This window comes from Parasteatoda tepidariorum, chromosome 1, assembly GCF_043381705.1.
Source record: "Parasteatoda tepidariorum isolate YZ-2023 chromosome 1, CAS_Ptep_4.0, whole genome shotgun sequence".
Classification (NCBI taxonomy): Eukaryota; Metazoa; Arthropoda; class Arachnida; order Araneae; family Theridiidae; genus Parasteatoda; species Parasteatoda tepidariorum.
The window spans coordinates 107,392,176-107,404,530 of record NC_092204.1 but is presented as its reverse complement, the minus strand read 5'-3'; the positions used below and the strand labels follow the sequence as shown (position 1 = coordinate 107,404,530).

Genomic DNA, 12,355 nt, shown 5'->3' with positions numbered 1-12,355 from the left:
TTGGCGCTATATTTCTGAGATATTGAACAGTGATAATTGTTAAACATCGGGTGACAATTGGTGACTAATGGAAAGTACATTAGTTTAGACAAAAAAACATTACTGAAAAAAAAATTACGTCATTCTGGTTTGAAGAAGTCTTGATACACTCTAACTCCATATTCAATAAGATATAAAATCATTGCATTTTAATTAGCAAAAAACTTAATGGATATAATTGAAAAATGTTTTTTGAAAATTATTTTAAACATATTAAATGGAAAATTACTATTTAAAGGTTTCATATCACTCCTATTTAAGTGTAGTCTATTTTGAAACATAATAATTTGCATGAATATCCCTTTCGATATTTCTTAGTAAAAAAAATTTTCAATTCAAATCAAATTTCTTAGTAAAAAAATATTTAAATTATATTTTTTTCAATTAATATTTTTTAATCGTTTTGTTGAAATTATTGATTTATTTTTTCAAAAAAAAATAATAACTTTTGATTTACATCAATGCATTTTATAATGAAAGGGATAACATAGTGATTTCAATGCATATGCCTTTTATTATTCCGTAGTAAAAAAAATCGCGTCCTTAATAAACATACATTATCAATTAAATCAGACTTTTAAAAATTCACACATTTAAGAATGTATTTATTAATTATACTGTATGGAAATATTTAAAACTTAAATGAATAATTTCCTAAAAAATTAATTCATAATTAATGTTCTAAAAATTATGTTTGTTTAAGTTAATGTTTTTTAAAAAATTAAACAGATTTAAATTAGTGATTTCTTTTTAAAAAATTGAAATTATTTAATCAGGATTTAATTCATAACTAAAGTGAAGAGATTTATGCCAACCCTGACAGAAGCAATCAGAAACTTAGAAATCTAGTAGGGGAGAGTCGGGTAGCCCCGCCTAGCGGGTACCCCCGCCCACTGTCAATTTCATATGTATAGAATATCTTTTCAAGTCAATATCTTTTCAATCTTTTCAAGTCTTTACAAGTCAAGTCATTAATTGTTAAATTAAAAAAAAATATTATTTTCAAAGTTTCAAGTATTTATGTAGCTGGTAACATGGAAAACAATAGTTTTGAAAATATGTTGAATACAGTAGTCATGAAATTAAGAAAAATTGGTTGAATGTTTCGATTAAACTTCATTTTAATTCAAAAAAAATAATTTTTTCTATACATACAGCATTAAAGTATGTAGTCTTAAGTTTAATTTGCACGAAGAAAGAAGTTTGTATGTAAAAAATTGTTCGAGTAATTACAAATTTACAAAAAAGGATTTCGGGTAGCCCCGCTCACATGAATGTCGGGTATCACCGCCCAATTTTATTTCGTCGATAAATGTACGGTTGCAAAGATTATTATTTTATTGCTTCAAATTTGAATGTTATATGCATTTTTAACAACAAATATATGTTTTAATATTATATGAAACATAAATTTATATATTTAAAAATGAAAAATTAAATATTTTTAAAATGTAATTGATATATCCAAATTAAATTTAATATCAAGAAATCATAAATATTATGATAAGCTATTTGCTTACTTATTTATTTTCACTTATTTGTGAACGAATCAATCTACAGAAGCATTTGAATGCAATCAAAATACAAAGTGAATTTGTAATTTTATAAGAAGTATTTTATATTAAGTTTATAAGAAGAGATCAACCAAATAAGTTTATATTGAAAAACAACTATTGTTATTAATTATTGTTACTTAAATTAAATTATTTTCGTTAAATATTTAATATAAATATATATTAATATTATAATATATTAATATACATTAATAATGATAAAAAGTATGACATTTGTTGTTATTAAATGATAGAATTCACTAAAAGTATATAAATATGTAATAAATAAAATAATTTTGTGATAAAAATGATAAATGAGGTTTATCTATTGTCAATACATTGGTCATTCTCATTTACACCTGAAAAAATAGCCAAAAAACACAATTTTTGTAACTGGGCGGGGCTACCCGACACATTTTGAAAAGAGCTGAAAAACATGTTTTTTTAAATTTCTATTTTTTTAAGTTTAACTATTCCTTTTTTGGTTTATTCTTTTTGCATTATTTAATTGGATGATAAAACAATAGAAACATACAAAAATGTTGATTATTACTCAGTATTATACAGAAATATAAGCAATACTCTTTAAGTGAGCGGGGCTACCCGACTCTCCCCTATATTTTTTTAAAATTTAATTTATGTGTTTTTAAAAAAAAACCTTAAAATAAAGTTGAATTAATTCGTACATTTTTTCTCATTCGAAATGCTTTTTAACAAATTCTTATATATATATATATTGAAAATCAAATTCTTTTTATCTAAGTTGATAATTGAGTCAATCAGCAGATTAATATAAGCTTTATTTTTTATTTATTTATTTTTTTGAATATAACTTTTATAATAAAAGGCGTTGCAAGAATTTCTTATAAATTATTTTGAAAAAAATGAAAGTTGACTTATTTGATATTTTTTTTATATTATTCGACTTTTTATCTTTATTTTTAGAGTTAATAAGAACATCCTACAACAAATTTTAAGATAAAATTTAATAAAATGTCATAATATCAGAAAAATTAACTGAAACTATATCAACATGATTTTCCCAAAATTAGAAAGTTACACTCAATATGAAAATTAGTACTTCATCGAATAAAACTACAAAAGAGTTGTTATGCAAAATTTTTAAAAATTATTTCATTGTTACTCTTAAGATATCTCGTGACTGAAACTGTTTCTTAAATTTAACAACAAAACACTGAGTACTATATTTAAACAAAATAATGCGTTTAAATGTGTCCTAATCAAATTTTTTATTCACAATAAATCAAAAGTTGAAAAGGGAATAACTCAACGTTCTCAATTGCATAAGTTCACCCGTTCTATAATTACACTTGTAAATTCACTTACCCATAAAGATAATAAAATTGTAATGATAAATGCAATACTATCAGTAAATGCATTATATTCTAATTGTAAATCTAATCCTGTTTACAATATCTCAAAGTTAGCAACTTGGCCTAATATATTTTGATATATTTCTTGGCCAAGTAGAAGCTTATCGCCTAGTTAGTGCTTGATTTTTATAAATTGCACCCCTCACACCTCAATGAGGAGAGACATACGCAATCAACATACTGTTAGGGGTGGGGGTTATAACTGAGCGCAGTCCACCATTGTCAGCTATAGTATTTCTGTTTGAATAGATGTGAATAATTTGCGTTCTTTTTGATGTTTGAACCCCCACTCAAACCGAAAGTTTACCTTTAATAAACAGATTATTTTTATTTTCTCCACCATTTTCGATATATTGAATTTTTTCAAAATATTTATTGCTTAATTTATTATACTAAATCTTTCCATAATTTAAGTCGTTTCGTACTTTTAAATTTCAAATAATTTTCGAAAAAGCAATTTCATTTGAGTATAAATTGCTGCAAATTATTTCTCGCCCAAATGCTAATGTAATATTTAATGAACAAATTTACAAATTTTTAATATTACCAATTTTCGGTAATATTTAGCTAATTTATTAAATTAGTCAATTGTTTTTTTTTTAAATATTATTTGGCTTACAAGAAAATTTGAAATTTTTTTATCTGGCAATTGCAGTTATTTTTAAAAACACTCTCTCCTCTTTCTGTAATGTTATCGACTTTCTCGGCGTTTATCTAAAAATCCCATCACTCAAAACACTAGTTTTATTTGTACTTTAGTTTAATGATATTAAAACATTTTCACGGATTGATAGTGAATAACTAAGTGAGTTTTAGTAAACCAAAAATTTTTTTCCAACTAAGCAAATAATCAAATGAATTGTAAATTTTTTTATGTCATTCAAATTACGATATACATTTCAAAGAAAACGATTTATTTAAAGTATGATTATATTTAAAATAAATATTCGTTATAAAATAAATATTCGTAGTGAAAATTCCAGTTCTAACTCCAATAAAATGTTAAAAAGATTACACATTTTATGTTTTATATATTTTTTTCTTGGAACACTTGCAAACAAGATTTTTTGTGTACGAAAAAGTTTTATTTTGATTAAAATTCAACATTAATTTGTTTGTAAAATCTTCACTGCTATCACATCATTCGATGCCCTGATAGAAAACTATGTAAACTCGAGTTATATTTTAATTATAATGTCAGTAAATATTTAGTAAAACTCGAAAGTACCGACGTTTCGGTGCATTCAATACTCATTACCCTTAAAAACCAACTCTTTTTTTTCCCTTTTTTTTTGGCGACCCGGAATTGGAGGGTTGTTGATAACGAGGGAGAATACAGTTTTGATAAAAAAATAAAATCTTAGTTACAAATATCAAGTGCACCGAAATGTCATTACTTTCCGGCCCCCTAATATTCCATGAATTTAAAAATTGTTCTATCCAAATGAGCTGAAACAACTTAAGTACCATCATTTATACTAGAATATTCATCTATTGACGGTACTTCTGATTACGTGATGATCCTGTTAAGTTATTAAAATTGTTTTTAGAAGTTTCATGAGGATACGCCAAGAGCCATATTGTGATGTAAATGTAATCTAGACTCATCTTATAAGTGTCCGGATGTTTCGCCTAAGGGGAGGATTTTCTTTTCTATTTATGATCAAAAATACTATGAAAGATGATCAAAAAGAAGTGGGCGTGCAGTAGTAAACAAAACGTATTGCATAAGTTAGAAAAGTGCAGAAAAGATTTCTGCGATTCTTTTCGAGTAATTCTCGACTACAAAAAAATAATAAAACTTAAAATAAAAGCTTAAATAAAAAAAGCTGGTATTAAAAATGAAACATAAATGATCTTAAATGAAATGCACGATAGCTTCTCAAAATTAACTAGTAAAATAATCCAAGAATTGGATAAAATTTAAAATTAAAGGTCACGGAAAATACGATTCAATATCACTATGCAACCTGTCGATTCATTTTGTATGCAGAATTTACTTATAAAAATTAACCCGCTAGTCAAATAAAAAGTTCTAAAAATATTTGATAATAAATAGGAAAGACATGATGTTATTTTGATACTTTGGAATCATATATCTTTGAATTTATAAATGACGCTATATTTAAATTTATAAAACATAATCGAACATTTCATATGTTTAAAAAAAGTGATAACGTGTTTTTGCGCCTCACCATAATCTCAATTTTATCCAATTACAATAATTACAAGTTAACTTTGAACTTTTTTTGCTGTTTATTAATTGTTAGTTTGTTTTTATAGTTATTAATTGTTAGTTTGTTTTTACAATAATTGTTATTTGTTGTGATTTCTTGCTAACTTGTTTTTTTGGTAAATTATTAATTGTTAGCTTTTTTTGTTTACTTTGTTACTTACTTTGTTAATTTGTTTTTATAACTATTAATTGCAAAGCTCATTTTAATTGTTAGCTTTTTCCCCGTTTGTAAGGCTTGTATTTAGCTTGTTTTTTTTGTTTGTTTGTTAATACATAAATTTATTAGTCATTTTTAGGATAAATTTATGCTCTGTTTTTAGATCTGAGCTAATTGCCATCGAAGAGGCACTCAACGCTATTGGGTCTATAACATCATCCGCTAATATCTAAATCTTATCCGATAGTCGTAGTGCCATACAGCACTTAAGTAACTGGAATAAGGCTGGCGACAAGACATCTGTGTCTATACTTAATTAAATTAAATAACTCTCTCATCGACGTAAAATCTTCATTCAGTGAATTCCCTTTCACATAGGCCTCTTTGGTAATGAAAATGCTGATCTTTTGGCCAAGCAGGGAGCTTCTGATAGCACAATTTCAAGTCGACCTTTGACCTTTCCTGAGNTGGATTCCCTCTCACATAAGCCTCTTTGGTAATGAAAATGCTGATCTTTTGGCCAAGCAGGGAGCTTCTGACAGCACAATTTCAAGTCGACCTTTGACCTTATCTGAGATTTGCTCCAAGATCAGAACCACTAACCAACAACTATGATGGAGCATCCCTCCGGCCCACTCTTGGTATAATGGACAGACTCCTGGTGGGGCACTTACCATAGGGGCTGACAGAGCCATACAGTCCACTATAAGTAGGCTCATAAGTGGACACATCAGGTGTCTCTCTTTTGACCTATTCAACGTGCACGAGGTGTAAGGCTTCTCCCGATCACAATTTACACTGTCTTGGACTGGAAAAGAAAGACCTCTACTCTGGTCCCTTACTTGTATTTGATTTCCTGAAGACTTTCGAGCTCATTGACTTGGTCTAGCCTGCGGCTGACCAAGAGGAATAAGTCAACAACAACAACAGAAGATAAATTTATTAGTAATTTTAATAACATTTTAAGACTGTCAGAGACAAAGATACCGTTAAAGCATCTAAAAATTATAAAAAGTATATATATAAACCATTTTTCTTTAATTTAAACTTTATTCGTAATGAAAAAAAAAAACATTATAATTTTTACTATATCATTTCCAAATTTGACCAAAATTTAATCACACAAAAGTGATTAAATTTAGCGGCACAGTGGTTGAGAATCACTGGCTTAGAGTTTTCCTCAACAGTGAAAAAAATTATAAAACTTTAAAAAAGAACTTTAATAAACTTAAAATGGCAAATATTAATAATAAAAGTAAGCAAGAATTAGAAATGAAACAGAGATGAATTTCAATAAAGTACACGATAACTCTGCGATATTAACAAGAAAAGTAATGGATGAGACTTGCAATTAAAGGTCACGGAAAAAATGATTCATTGACACTGAACAACAAAATATCTCTTTTACCCCATCAGTAATCTTTCAATGTATTTTGTATGCAGAATTTACTTATGTAATTAAAATTAATCTGCTCGCACTTATCGAATAAAAAGTTCTGAAAATATTTGAGAACAAATATGCAAGACATGATGTTTTTTTCACTCTTTGGAATCGTATATCTTTGGATTCATAAATGACGGTATAATTTATTTTATAAGGCATAATGTAACCTCTCATTTTATTTATCTTTTTAAGCGATAACAAGCTTTTGCACCCTACCATAATCTCAAGTGTATCCATAACCCACAAGACCCTTAAATATATTGCTAATTATAATAAATATAATAATCTTAAAATGTTACTCTCATAAATGGTAAATATAGGGGACAGAGAGGCACGTTTTAATATTCTAAATATTTATTAGCAGATATAATTTGAAATCGCAGCGTAACATAATGCTTTTTTCTTTATAAAATGTATTTTTTTTGTAAAAGAAAGGCTGTTGCAGCTTTTAATTAGTTGATATGTGACGAAAGTAGTGAAATTTTTTTTATTTCCTTGCACATTTGAAGTTAAATATCCCGAAAACTGTATTCTTAAATTTGATTTAAACTTGATCTGCTTAGATGTAATAGTAATAATTTAAAAATAAGAATGAAAAAAACAGATAAAAAGATAAAATTATACTGATGACCGAGATAGAAATACAAAATATAGCAACTTCATTAAAATTGATTTATAAATAGCTTAGTTTATTCATTTAAATAGCATTTATAAAATACAAACAAAATTATGCAAGAAAATATTTATTTAAATGAGAAAATGTTAAACATGTGTAAAAATTAAAAATTTTCAACAGTATGGTATGTTTCAAAGCATGGAACAACACACAATGTGACATTGCACTGTTTGCATTGAAATCGAGATTCTTTCCTAACTCGCTGTCCTTTTGAGTCGAAATTTTTACTGTACATAAAGCACACCCTTGTCGGGTTTTTTGTCGACTCTAAGGCAGCTATCCAGGCAGTTGCCATAAACCATGATTCAGATACTCAGACTATTTCAGATATTAGAGATAATTTGATTTTTCTCGAGAATGCCAACAAAATTATTATGTTCCAGTGGAACTCTTCGCATGTGGGAATCAATGGCAATGAAAAGGCAGACCAACTAGCCAAGGAAGGGACACTCGAACCACAATGTAATAAACCGATTCCACCAGACTTCCTTAAAAAACAATTTTCCGAAAAACTTATGACCGACCTAAAGCTCAACCAAGCAGTAAAATCCACTGGAAAACCCTGGGCTAATATCCAAAACAGTTGGAAGAAATTTTGTCACAGTCCTCGTAAGAAGGCTGTGGCAAACTTCAGACTCTCAAAAGGCCATGACTGCTTGGCAGAGCACCTCAACAGAATAGGTATCCTTCCATATAGCGAGTGCCAAATCTGCAATTCGGGAACCATGAACTCAGACCACTTGCTTGTATGCCCTTTACTGGACAAACAATCCCAAGAGCGGGGTGATCTGTGTCAACTTTACTGGGATGCCAGAGATCACATGAACTCTCTGTAAAGACTACTCCTCATTCTTCACTGTATATATATATATATTTTTCTTCTTACTTTAATTTTTTTCTATGTGTTCTTTTTGTATTAATATGTGTTTGTCATGTGTTTTCTTTGTTTGTTATTGTAATTTTGTCCCTTTTTACTCCTTGTTTACGTCCATTTAAAGTTGAACATTGTATATGGATTAATATTTCCAATAAAGCCATATGTAACAACAGCTTCAAACTCTTAATCTCTTGAGGTATTCCAATACGGTTTATCCTCATCGTTCCATATATATCAGTTTTCTTTGTCAGAAGGTACTCAGCAAGTTCAATAGAAGTGTAATAATTGTCTAGTGTTACGCAATATCCTTTATTTAAGAGATCTTGTATCAATATTAAAACAATATTAGTAGTTGACTCGAAGTTTGAGTTGAAATTGAGAGGGATATTTTTGCCGGTGTAAATATCACTATTGCAGATGTAGCCACTGCTCGACTGACATAACTGGTAGAATTTTATACCAAATCTAGCCCTTTTCTTTGGAAGATACATCTTAAAATAGAGTCTTCCTTTATACAACAGTAAAGATTCGTCAACTGAAATATCCCTTTCAGGCACATATACAGTTTTAAATTTCTCATTTATATAATTATAGACTTCGTATATTTTCCACAATCCCGGTTGTGGATGCTTGGCAGGATCATATGAAGAATTGTTTGCAAAATGCAGAAATTTCATCAGAAGAGAATATCTCTTTTCTGACAATACCTGTCCTATATATGGTGTTGATATCAGTAACTTTGTGGACCAATACCATTTTTGCACTGACTTTTTATCACCCCCATCAAAAGAATTAGGACAAACAAAACTCGAATTTCATTCGAGTTTGTGTCCTTCCAGTCCTTCACTCGAGAACTTGGTGTTAAATCATTAGTCGCAACGAAACTCTCCGCATATCGATTTGTTTCTGTAGCAATGTAACTCACTATGTCAGGGGTGGCGAACTTTTATACACCAACGTGCCATTTTTTTCTAAAAAATTGTTTAATGAGGTCATAGACGTGCCGTCAAATAATTTTCACTTCGTGATTATTGGGAAAACAATAATACTAAATACTATCAATTCAAAACTCTTTATTTACATTGAAAAAAAATATATTGTATTTTGCCATGTCTTAAAACAATTTAAGGTAACATCAGTGTGACTTCTGTTGCTGCAGATTCTATGACAAATAACTTATATTAGGTTGTAAGATGTTAGTTTAAGCGGGACTGTTAATTTTTTTTGTTGCTAGTTATTTATTGTTAGCTTGCTTTTTATGGTTATTAATTTGTTTTTTTTAGCATTAATTGTTAATTTTTTATTAATAATTGTTTATTATTTTGTGTGTGTTTTTGTGAACTTTAATTTAATTGTTACATATGCTTCATAGTGTAATACCATTTGTGTAATAACAAATGTGAACGGTGGCGTGCCCGAAATATTGTGTCGGGTGCCATAAGTGGCACGCGTGCTATTGGTTCGCCATCCCTGCACTATGTCGTCATCGAAGAAAATACTGAAATACTCTAAAGGAGTATGAGTATAAATAGGCGTCATTACACCAGGTTTTCCAATAAATTCCTACCTCGAAGCTGGTGGCGTAGGATCGCTTTCATCTAGTTTACACCATATTCGTCCATCAAGTTTTGGTTGAGTATCATCGTCTTCTGAATCCGAAGAAAAGTCCGAAGAGGATGGGTCAGAGTATTCGTCTGAATCCATTTAGAAAGTAAATAATGAAAACTGTAGATTTTAAAAAAACAATGAAAAACTTAAGTCTGAAAAACTGCTAAATAAAAGAATTTAAAGTTAAGTAAAATAATAAAAATCTTAAGTTATATAAATAATTAACTAAATTAATTTCGTCATTAAATTTGCAAAATAAATAAAATTTTCGTTAAGTCTTGAGAAAGACTGTTTTGAAATTAAAATAAGCAATGCACAGCTAAAGAAGATCTGTATACAGGTATATCTGGTAGTTTCAGTCTTTTCTCCGCCATCCCCCCCCCCTAAAAAAGAAATCTCACCCTTATTTATTCTGAATAGAAGGAGTGACTAGTTCGATGACGTTCGACTTAAAAACCTGAATTTACTGGCAGTGGTGGACTGCGCTCAGTAATTGCCTCAATTATAACCCCCACCCCTAACAGTATGCTGATTGCGCTGCTATACGATACTAGTTGATAACGTTTGTAGGTAGATCTCTTTCCTCATTGACATGTGAGGGGTGCAATTCATAAAAATCAAGCACTAACTTGACGATAAGCTTCTACTTGGTCAAGAAATATATCAAAATATATTAGGCCAAGTTACTAACTTTGAGATATTGTAAACAGGATTAGATTTACAATTAGAATCTAATGCATTTACTGATAGTAATGCATTAAGTAGTCAGGAACGGGTGAACTTATGCATTTGAGAACGTTGTGTTATTCTCTTTTCAACTTTTGATTTATTGCTTCTGTCAGTGTTGGCATAATTTAAATCACTTGATTTTAGTCATGAATTAAATCCTGATTAACTCCGCCACATGGATAGCTTCGGCTATTCCGTGCGCCAGTCCCAAGCCTGGATAAAGGAGGAGGGTAGGGCGTAGGGCTAGTCCCTCAACCCCGTAAAACATCCCTGACTACAGAAACCAAAAGCATATCGGACCAAATTCTCTTGGCGGAAGCAATGACTTGTGAAATTCCAAATGACAGTTATCTAACCTGGAATGAGGAAATCACGCCTATGAAGTGTCTAAGGGAAAGCCATTTGGAGCCTTCGATGCGGAAGAAGTCATTGATGAAACCTAAACACAAGTTACGAATTGGTGCTTGGAATGTAAGAACTATGTACCAATGTGGAAAAAGCAGACAGGTGTCAATGGAAATGGATAGATACCAATTGGATATCTTAGGAATATCAGAACTATGATGGACAGGTTTTGGCAAGCTTAAAACTGGAAATGAACAAATCATTTTGTACTCAGGAGCTGAAGAAAAGCACGAAAGAGGCGTGGCGCTAATCATTAATAAAGAAACAGCGAAGAGTCTTTTGGAATGGGAACCAATCAGTGAAAGAATTTTAGGAGCACGATTTTATTCAAAGTACATTAAACTAACAATTATTCAAGTGTATGCACCAAGAATGATGCTGATGAAGAGGAAAGGGAGACATTTTATGATCAACTACAATGTATTTTAAATCGAGTTCCAAAACATGACATAATAATTCTTATGGGAGACCTTAATACTAAGGTTGGAAAACGGATTAGTGATGATGAAACCTCCATGGGAAACGAATCACCGGGCGAGAGGAACGAAAATGGAGAACTGTTTGTTTCCCTGTGCGAACTAAATAGTTTGAACATAGGTGGGAGTAGATTCAAGCATAGAGAGATACATAAATGTACATGGACCTCACCAGACGGAAGAACAAAGAATCAAATAGATCATATTGCAATTAATAACAAGTTCAGGAGCTCACTAAGAGACGTAAGAGCGATGAGAGGTGCCGACGTTGGATCAGATCACTACTTGATTCTTGCAATATTAAAACTAAAATTAAGAAAATCACCAAAGAAGACGGGACATAAAAGAATAAGCTATGACATTGCTAAGTTAAAAGCCAAAGAGTGCAGACAAGAATTTTCAATCGAGTTGAAAAACAGATTTGAGCTGTTAAAGGAAGAAGAAAATCATGGCAACACTAAGCAATCAGAAAATGAGGTAAAAGAAAAAGTTGAAGAGACTTGGGAACATATCAAAAACATTTATTGCGACGTAGCAGAAAAAGTGTTGGGTAAAAAGAAAGGAAAGAAAAGCAAAGAATGGATTACGGGTGAAACATTAATACTAATTGAAAGCAGAAGGAAAAAGAAAATACAGATGGAAACTACAAAGTCTGAAAGATTATTTAATCGGTATAGACAGCAGTATAGTCAAATTGATAGAGAAGTAAAAAAGTCAGCCAGAAAAGACAAAAGGAAATATTTCACAGACCTTGCCACTGA

General features: G+C 30.0%; 2 protein-coding genes across 2 annotated transcripts in view; both read left to right on the top strand.

The window, feature by feature from the left end:
- The first annotated feature begins 7,873 nt into the window (after positions 1-7,873).
- LOC122271281 (uncharacterized) lies at positions 7,874-8,335 on the top strand. Its single transcript, XM_043052059.1, has one exon. The coding sequence runs from the start codon at positions 7,874-7,876 to the stop codon at positions 8,333-8,335; it is 462 nt and encodes a 153-aa protein (XP_042907993.1).
- Positions 8,336-11,579: 3,244 nt separating this feature from the next.
- LOC122271282 (craniofacial development protein 2-like) overlaps positions 11,580-12,355 on the top strand; it is a 2,142-nt gene continuing 1,366 nt past the window's right edge. The window contains exon 1 of the mRNA XM_071186612.1: positions 11,580-12,299. Coding sequence (XP_071042713.1) covers positions 11,580-12,299 — 720 coding nt within the window. The remainder of the gene's footprint in view (positions 12,300-12,355) is intronic.

What these genes read in the sequence shown, in the direction of transcription:
- LOC122271281 (XM_043052059.1), top strand. Translation starts at nt 7,874, where the DNA reads ATGTTCCAGTGGAACTCTTCGCATGTGGGAATCAATGGCAATGAAAAG.